The sequence below is a fragment of the Rattus norvegicus genome, chromosome 9, assembly GCF_036323735.1.
Source record: "Rattus norvegicus strain BN/NHsdMcwi chromosome 9, GRCr8, whole genome shotgun sequence".
Taxonomy (NCBI): Eukaryota; Metazoa; Chordata; class Mammalia; order Rodentia; family Muridae; genus Rattus; species Rattus norvegicus.
In genome coordinates this window covers 2,899,814-2,909,590 of record NC_086027.1, presented here as the reverse complement: position 1 = coordinate 2,909,590, position 9,777 = coordinate 2,899,814, and the positions used below count along the sequence as shown (strand labels likewise).

At 41.8% G+C, this 9,777-nt stretch overlaps 1 protein-coding gene across 1 annotated transcript; it reads right to left on the bottom strand.

Moving 5' to 3' along the window:
- Positions 1–849: 849 nt before the first annotated feature.
- On the bottom strand, positions 850–9,058 carry Spetex2el1 (Spetex-2E protein like 1). Its single transcript, XM_039084366.2, has 6 exons — positions 8,775–9,058; positions 7,884–8,043; positions 6,779–6,910; positions 5,927–6,110; positions 5,404–5,571; positions 850–1,633 (listed from the first exon to the last, which is right to left on the bottom strand). Exons 1-6 carry the CDS (start codon positions 8,902–8,904, stop codon positions 1,628–1,630), a joined length of 780 nt encoding a protein of 259 aa, XP_038940294.1. The 5' UTR covers positions 8,905–9,058; the 3' UTR covers positions 850–1,627.
- Positions 9,059–9,777: the final 719 nt, after the last annotated feature.

Here is a 9,777-nt window from a genome sequence, read left to right as displayed (position 1 = left end):
AAGATCTCAGAAGATGGAAAGATCTCCCATGCTCATGGGTTGGCAGGATGAAGAGAGTAAAATTTGCATATTTCCCAAAATGACCTACAGTTTCAATGTAATCGCCATGAAAATTCCAATCCATTTCTTCATAGTGTTAGACAGAACAATTTTCAAATTCATTTGGAATAACAAAAAACCCAGGATAGCTAAAACTATCCTCAACAATAAAAGGACTTCCAGGGGAATGACCATCCCTGAACTCAAGCTGTATTACAGAGCATTAGTGATAAAAATTGTATGGTGTTGGTACAGAGACAGGAAGATAGACCAGTGGAATAGAAGTGAAGACCCAGAAATGAACGCACACACCTATGGGCACTTGATTTTTGGCAAAAGAGACAAAACTGTCCAGTGGAGAAAAGAAGTGGCTTTCTGTCCTGTGGTCTCAGGAGTATCTGCATTTCTGGGTGTTCAGCACTCTTCACCACCGGATTTGGGTGCAGGCTTCCTGATTGCTTTAAACTCCCTTATACCATGTTTATATTTTCTGGGAGATATGACAGAAAAATTAATGATTATCTCATTAATTTGTTCAACACTCTCATCCACAGAGTATAATTTAGAGGTAACTATATATTTGACAGCAAACATACACAGTGGGTAATGTATGCATGATGAAGTTGAAATTCACAGAGTTGGGAACACAGTGAACAGTGAGTGTATAAATGCCTTTGAATCTCAGTCTGACGGGGAAGTGATTTGATGCCCAGTCCCCATGAGAATGCACAGATCCATCCCTTCCTGATAGCTGTGGGACTTCAGATGTTGACACTAATGATCAATAAAAAGGTTCTTAAGAGTGAAGAGTTTGAGATTACTGTTTTATTTAAAGGAATACATCCAATTTACTCAATAGTAACCAGATGCGGGTAGTCAATATATACAGTCTATATCCTCATCAAAATAGCGAATCAACTGCAAGAATAAAACAAAAACAAATAAATACCAAACTTTCAAATGAATACAAGAAAAACCAAAATAATCAAAATTCAAGCCAAAATCTAAACAGAGGAATTATGCTAAACATTCTTTTGCTACTCATTTTGCAGAACAGACTTATATCCCGTGGTTGGCCTTGGAACATAATAGATAAGCAGTTACTGATGGTAATAATCTTTTCAAGTGGAATGTAAGGAGGTCTCTTCTATTGAAGTGGGGTATGAAGGACAAGACCATCCAATACCGAGTATAAAATACATCACAGCCTTTGTCTCAAAGTCTTTCCAATGTTGTGGACTGATCTCCATGAAACCCTTCTGGATGACCCATCAGGACAAGTACAAATTTACACACGAACAGTCTTTCTGGATGACCAGCAGCTCTTGATTGATGTGCATCAGGACTTCTCTGGGTCCCTCCAAAACTGTACACTTGCTGGAGAGAGGCAAGGTGAAAGTACGGCCTATTCAATCCAAAGAATTCAAACTAAAGGAGGAAAATGCAGTCCACAGTTGCTATGGACATTACAGATGAGATGCAATAGTGGTGTATTTGCTGTGCACACTTTGTTCTCCTCCTGTACCACTTCTCACCAAGGGAGATCTTGCCCAGGTCTGTGTCATGTTCGAGTTTCTGCTGGAGAATTTCAGACCTGGCAGAGCAAGGGGAAAAAGGATTAGTGAGGGGTTGTAACTTTAGCTCTCCCTCTTACATCAGCTCTATTCAGTTGGACAATCCAGCATGACCTGTCTGTCAGCTGAGGTCAGTCCCTGCATCCCCAAGTGTCATAGAGTACCTGGGCTTGGATTTATATCTCAGCTTTTCAAACTGCTAGAATTTGAACTGTGGACTATGCACTGTACTGGAATTAAGAGAAAAATGAGCATATTTTCCCACTTGTCCAGGTATATGACATGGAATAATAACATTGTGGCTATGTCTGAATCTGAGGTCAAGAGAGGTATGAGCAACCTAGAATACCATGTGGATGCCTTCTGGAGAACATGCCCAGAATTGAGGTGAAAGTTCTGATTATGTTTGCAGTGAAGGAAGCTGCCTGGGTTCCATTTTAACCGCTGTACCTGAAAATACACAGAGAGGCCATCTCACATCAAATCCATGGGAATTACATAGATCCTGTAATCACTGAGAATGTGCTCCATGCAAATCTTCCCAGCGTACACATGGACATTAAAGGTGATTGTGATGTAGAAACACACCAGCACCCCTGTAAGTCTATTGCTAGTGCAAGGCAATTTGTGAGAGGACAGAAGAGAAAATGTCCTTAGATCTTTCCGGAGAGATCACAGGAAGAAAGGAGTAGAAAATACCAAGAAATCCAAAGGATCATATATATTGTTTCATGGGCAAAATTCACATGAACTGTACCAGAACAATACTCTGAGTAGCTCTTTAGCTGCCTGATGCTGAAAACCATGTGGGTGGTCATTCACCCAAAAAGGGTATTTATATAGGGAAAGGATATTCAAATGGCTTCTTCCAGCCTGTGTTCCTACTTGAACATTAATGCTTAATGTAAAGATTCTCCAGGATACTCTGGAGGCATAAAAACAAATGTTGGGTGGGATATGTAAATAGTGACCGAAGCCGATAGACAGCTCAGTCAGTGATGTGCTGTCCTCCCATAAACCGTCATAGACTCAGGGTTATTTCCCTATTACCAATCTTGCTTAGCAAGTTCCCAAGGCTGTGTAGAGCAGTCTTGTTCCCCAACAAAGGATCATATGTTGGTGGTGGACTAGACTCTTGTTCTTGTTCACTGTTTCAGAATTTCCCCGAAGTGTGCAGCTTCTTCTAATCGGAGCTCTCTTTACCATAGCCTGAGTGACTTCATGCCCAAAGATAGAATCACAGGAAATCCCCATAACTAGGATCCAAATCAACAAATTTTCTCCCCATAATGTGATTTTGACACAGATATTTTGAGTAAGTAAGTAAAAGCTTGCATGGATTATCTCAGACTGAATCAGAATCCATGGACAGGCTCCTCACTATGATATATTTTTACTCCTTGACTGATGAACGTCTGGATTGATTCTCCTACAAGGCTACTCTGTGACCACTACAACACTGATGCTCCCTAGTTGCAATGGCAACACCTAGTCCTTGTTGTGGAATCACTGGGTTAACTAAAACTTCTGTTCCACTTTCTGAACATGGCTTCTCATAGGGCTCCCTGTTCTTACACTCCTAGACCCATCTGAATTTCATCATTTCTCCTAACCCCATTGAGGCTGAAATTAACTGAGAGAAAATGATTTTGATTAACAACACTTGCAGAATGCTACACAGATAACATAGGGGAGGGCTTTGGATTAACTGTGTACCTAAAGGGGCTCCTGAAATTGGCCTGTTCTTGCAACACAACATAGCTATGGGACTTTTGCTGTATGATGATACAACTCCAAGCAACTCAAATTCTCAATGAATAAAATTGAGAATAAATCCAAGCCAAACTCCCAGGGGAAGCTGTAGTGTGCCAAGGTAGCTGGAAAATAATGGTAGCAGACCATGTGGAAAGCAACCTTGGAGAAAACACAGTGAGTGACATAACCTTCCAGTGGGCTTTCACAATTCACAAAGAACAGAGAAGGATCATAAATCAATGGATTTTATAAAGAAGCCCCCCCTTACCTCCATGTGCTCCAAAGGATTTCAATGCAGATCAGTAGTTTTACCCCTAATCACTTGAAAATCTACATTACAGGTGTTTTTGTGTCTTCTTTTTGGGGGTTGCATTTCTAAAGGACTTTATTGTCCTGCTTCTACACCATTACAAAAAGGGACCTGCAAGCTCCAGGCCTGTACCATTTGTCACCACTGTGAAACCGGACTCACTTGAACATATTTCCCACTCCTCCCCAGACTTCACAAGATAATTCTGTTATGAATTTTTTGAAAATAGAATAAATTAATACCTTAAGTGTCATTTTGTTGTACAGAGCTAGATGGAGATGCTTAATGACTGGGCAGCTGTATTTCATGTTTCATGGATGTAAAGTGAATTCTTAGAGTACTTTTATCATGAAACTTGGAAATAGAGGGAAATACAGGTTCAGTACTGAAAACACACAAACACACAAACACACACACACACACGCACACACACACACACACACACACACACACACACAAACACTCACTCACTCACACTCCTATATATAAATTCCCATTCCGAAAAGACTTGAAAAATCATCCAGCATTAGAAAAACACACAGCATGAGCATAACCATGCTCATCCACTGCTGGCAAACACACACACACACACACACACACACACACACACACACACACACACACACAGATACACACTCACATGCACAAATGAAAACTTTGCTCTTATGCAGTACATTTCCTGTTGAGTGAGGAATTAGTGGGAACAATGCTGTGTACAAGTCTCTTAGACTCAAGCAGGCTGTGCTGCCCTGGCCTGTACTCATTTCCACTTCAGGAACCCTTTCTATGCAGATACCTGATGGTCCTACAAGTAAGTTACGTGCTCTGCACAGATAGCCTAAACAACACATCATCAAATTCCCAAGAGAGAGATTTCTAGGAAAAGACTCCATCAAGCTCTATGCTGACTCATCATAGGCCCCTCACTAAATCTACCCTGTTTCCTTCATAGAAGACTTTGGAAGCATCAGAGGAGACAGTGACTCATGGTCATTTACAAGGAGCTTTTCATCACAAAGAGTTCATGTGATATTAAAACAACCTCAATGTCTGCAGGAAAGGGCTAAATAAATAACATACAGTGACTTTTCTAAAATGCAGCACTGTGTACAATATTGAGAGGGAATCTATCCTGAAAGAATGCTGTGCCCATGATATAGTCAGCAAAGCAATGTCAGCAGAGGGATGCACTCTAGGATTCCATGCAAGATCATGCTGAAGCCAATAAGACAAACCAGAATCTTCCCGGGGGATACCTCTGTTCAGGTAAAGTGAAATCTAATCCTTATTTTGAAAATAACTGAATGGTTTAAAAATGTGTTGAGAAAAGAAGAGAGGGGGCTCCACCTGGAACTGGACCGGTGATGCAAAGACTGCTGGCCAGCACAAAACAGGAAGCTTCATGTTTGTTGAGAGACCTAGGCTTAAAGGACTAAGTTGGAAAATGACTGGACAAAATTGCTTGTCATTAACTGGCCTCCCTGCATGATCCCTAAGATGCAGGTCAGCACAGCAATACACTTTTCTGGGTGAGAATTGGGGCTACATATGGATAACTTTGTTCTTGAAATCTCAAATCTCTCATGCCAACCCTCAGCCTTTGAGAAACCTTTTCACATCCTTATTCTTCTAACCAGCTTCAGACTGTAAGGCCCAGATATGAACTCTCCAGGAGCACTCAAATAAGACAGGACTGACATGCTGCTCCTCAGGCTCTGTACTTACCCAAGCTCTATGAAGCATGCAGACACTTTCTTCATATACAGGGAGAAGAGGGGAAGAAGGACAACAGCCACCACAAATGACAAGGACAACCTTTTCTTTGCCATTTCTACATGCGTCTTCCCCCGGGAAGATTCTGGTTTGACTTACTTCCTGGAGTCTCAAACGTCCCTGTAAAGAAAATGAGCTCCAGACTTTTGCTTCATCCCTTAAAGCCCTGTTCTAGTCTAAAGAGGGGCTCCCACATAGCACCCTCCACACATAATGACATGTAGTGCTCTGCTGTGTGATCAACCTATTTCCCTTAATAAACTGCAGATTCGAGAAGAGCAGGAGCTTTTGCTTTCCAAACATCCCGTTTCTTGAAAAAGGGCTATCTCCACGGAAAGCCTTGTAAGCCATCACATAAATGAACACTTGGATGAGACCTAGGTCAGGACATGGATCAGTCAATAGACAGTTACATTGGTTTGTCTATGGTTATGGTAAGACATGAGGACAACCTGACCCTGAGGCCTAATCCTACCTGCTGTTGCTTGGCTCTGGGGTCACAGATGTTCATTCTGGCCTCTTCACAGAGCCTCTTTGCCTCCACAGAGGATGCTGGCAGTTCAGTCTGCTCCACCAGCTGTTCTCTCTTCTCATTCAGCAAAATCTGTATTTTGTTCTTCAATTGAGTTTGTTCACACAGGAGCTGGGAGTGCCTGATGCTGAACCACAAACAAAAAATGGTAAATGCCAGCCAGCTTCTATTTGCCTGTCACTCTTGCAAGTCCAATCATGCCATCAAGGGTCCTCATCCCCAGACATCCCCAGAATAGAGCCACACTATACAAGTTAGCACCAATTAGAGGAGGGAAATCCAGAATCCACATTCCACATGAATCAAAGTACTTCTGAAAATCCTGACACTAAGACAGTTTATATAAATCAAGGAAGAAGAGATGGTCCATATGGGTGCTTATATGTCCATGGTATGCTAAAACTATCTTCACATAGTGGGGAAATCCCCTCCAAGGGGTAGTTGAAGACCCAATAGCTATACAATCTTTCCATGTGTTTCTCATGCATCACAGATATGTAAATCTCCTGTCAGAGACCTAGAAGGTCAAGGTTGATTGATATTCACCTAATAGAACAAACCTTTACTATCTAGAAGATCTTTAATGGGGAAAATAACAATTGGAGTGTTTTCTACACCCTTCACATGTAGGACAACTGAGTCCAAGAGCTACAAATCTAAGACCCTTGCCAGGAGGCAGGCTTCTTATTAAGAGTCAGACGTTACAGAACCAGAGCCCTGACTTTGGTTCAAAGTCATACAGGACAGAAGCATTTCCTGCCTAGTGCTGGGTTCTCATCTCTGTCAGTGACTCACTGGTAGGAACTGTTCACTTGTATGAGCTCCTTGTACCTCTCCATGGCATCACTTATTGAGTTGGTCATCATTTGCATAGCCATCATTCTCCTCTCATGTTCGGATTGAAGTATTGGCAATTCGACATCCAGCCTGTGTTAGGGCATGGCCCAAGGAACAAATAACCATCTGAACTCATGATTTCAGAAATAGGTGAAATGTAAAAAAAAAAATCCAATAAAAAAATTCAAATTCAAGAAATGAGGGGGAAGAATGTGGCAAACACAAAGACCAGAGCAAAAACACAACAGTGAGACTCCAACAACATTTCTTTCAAGGAAATATTTCCACGTAAATCAGCAAACATATTTTGAAATAAGGACTCTTTAAAAGGCTGTGGAGATATGGTTCTCCTCTCTACTGGAGTGGCTTGGGTCCAACACATAGTTGTGATGACATTTCTTTTGTTTTGAAAACATGGATTCTCAAACCTAGTTTCCTTTTGTTCCATGAATTCCCAGAGGGCATAACTACTTTGACAGGGAAGAGGATTTGTAACCCTTCCTTCCCTCAGGAGAGTCCTATCTACCACCTAAGTAAATAGAAGATGCAAAGTGCTCTGTTGATCCCTGTGGGCTTCCACACCATCATGACCTGCAAACTGTCCATCACACAAATCCTCAGATCCCATCAATCTCCCCAGACTCCCTGACCGTGAGCATAAAACCCACAAATACTTTCACATACATACATACCAACCCATATAAAACACAAGTAGAATCCCAACTACATGCATGGAGGTGCCACAGAATCAGTGTACAATGAACAAAATCGGAGTAAAAGAGTCATGACATGCAGGCATTTCATTCCCTCACTTACAGGCAGCAAGTGTGACAAGATCCTTCTAGCTGTTGACAGAACCAACGCTAATCCAAGGAGCTCAGGGTCAAGTACAAAAGAGGTTGACCCTAAACACACAGCACCTAGCTTATCTCACAAGCAAATGCCTGCCAAGGCTTTTTAAAATCCAGGATGGGAGGTGAAACTCTCTGGTGCTATGAGGAAATCTTGGGTTAGCAGAGAGAGAGCACAAGACAGTGAACAGGTAACTGGGCATAATGACTACCTGAGGTCCCAATCATCATAGATATAAAAGTCCAGGATTTGATAAAGTTCATCCCTCTCGAATTTACACTTCTGGATTTCAAGTTTGAGTTCCTCCAGTTCCTTTCGACACTTCTCTTGCTCACTGATGACAATTTGGGATGATGTCTTCCTACCAAATCCTGATAGATAAATAGATAGATAGATAAACCCAAGTGAATTTGCATATTTTATGGCCCGTGGGCAGAAAACATCATTCTGAATCCCAAAAGGAGGTTGAGGAAGGGGAAATGGTAGAGACTGGGTGAATCCCTGAAAGAGCAGAAAAGCTTTCTTCAACTGGATTCTTAAGCTATGTCCCTCTTCCCAAGCTCTAATGCCATACACGTGCCACACTCACTATTACAGGACCCCTGGCACTGAAAGTTATAACCTGACTGAGACATAAACATCTGGGACATTGTTATCTCATATCAGCTGTGGTGCAGATAATCCTGGAGTTCATAATGCTTAGCACCATCAAGCTCTAATCGTGCGTGTTCCAGCCCAAAGTGTCTGAGAACTCAATTCATTTCTAGGGATGCATCCTTCCTTGTTCTCGCCATCAGGGACTTATGTAACCTACAGTAATCTAGAGGATGAAGTGCTTCAACTCCCAACCATGGATGGTCACATTGTTAATCTCACAGTGCCTCCTCCTGCCATTCATTGACACTCACAATTAAAAAGCTTCCAGAAAAGAAACTGAAGGCTTACCACTTTCTGGCTTTCTCTCAAATTAATGATCAGGAACTCCTGACTCTTGGTTTGTCTTTGAGAAATCCCAAGGCTCCTGCTTGTAAGGCCTAGTCTTAGAAGGCACATCTCAAACCTACCTCCTTGAGGATGTTCCCCAACTCTGCCCAGGACTCACCAAGCCTTCCCCAGAATGATTTCTTCCTTCCTGTTTTACTAGAGAGGAGGTCATCCTCCTTCTGCCTTGGTGTGGTCTCTCCTTGATCTCCCCTTTCCTTTCGAAATAGCTTGAGCAGCTGGCGAAACATGCCTGCTTGTGAACCCAAAGGGAACTGAAGGAATATCCCAAAGGCAGTTGGTGTCACCACAACACTGGTGACATCACACACAGGAGATTCTAGGGATCTCTTAGATACAATAGATTGTCCAGTGAAGGGCTTACTGATGATGTCACTGGGAAGTTCTATGGTCTACCTGCTAACTAGCTCTCCCCAAATGGATCAATTTCTGTGGGGGCCCTTTCCTCCAGTCTCTCATATGTCACTGGGAAAACTGTTTGGCAACCTCTATTCCAAAGCTAGATGTTTCTCTCTGCTTCATTAGAAGTCATCATTGCTTTTGCTGGGGAGAGTTGCTTACAACCCTGAATTAGGGAACAGATTTTTCTTAGCACCCAAATCTCTAGGGACCAAGGAGGAGGGAGTTTTTTTCTTAAAAGTAAATCTACTACCCAAGATAATACATGTGACACACATTTTGATTCCTAAGGTTTTCCCTTTTTCTGGAGGCCAATATATTCCTTCTAGACCCCTGAGTGTATAAAACCTGGGAATATTTGATTGCTGTGCAGTCCTTGACAGCTGACATTGTTTCCATTTACATATCCATGTATGTCAGAAAATAAATGATCTATAATCCTATATATTGCAATAAAAACTCCTTTTTCTTGGGAACATACAGATCACCTACAGGGCATATATAAAATAATAAGTTTCTGTACCTTTTATATATTAAGTTGAACATCCTCCCTTTCACAAATATAACAAGACAATTAAATTGGACATCACTGAGCAAACGTAAACCTGGACCTCGTGTTACCACATTGTAACCACATACCCATCCCTTCTCCAATATCATTCTTCCTGAATTTCCAAGTCCAATCATGAGGATATTGGGGCTAC

Bases quoted from the DNA above. Each gene is read 5' to 3' on its own strand.
- Spetex2el1 (XM_039084366.2), bottom strand. From the start codon at position 8,904: ATGTTTCGCCAGCTGCTCAAGCTATTTCGAAAGGAAAGGGGAGATCAA. The intron at 8,044-8,774 runs GTGAGTCCTGGG...TTTATCTATCAG, and splicing joins ATCATTCTGGGGAAGGCTTG to GATTTGGTAGGAAGACATCA. The intron at 6,911-7,883 runs GTAGTCATTATG...GCCCTAACACAG, and splicing joins TATGATGATTGGGACCTCAG to GCTGGATGTCGAATTGCCAA.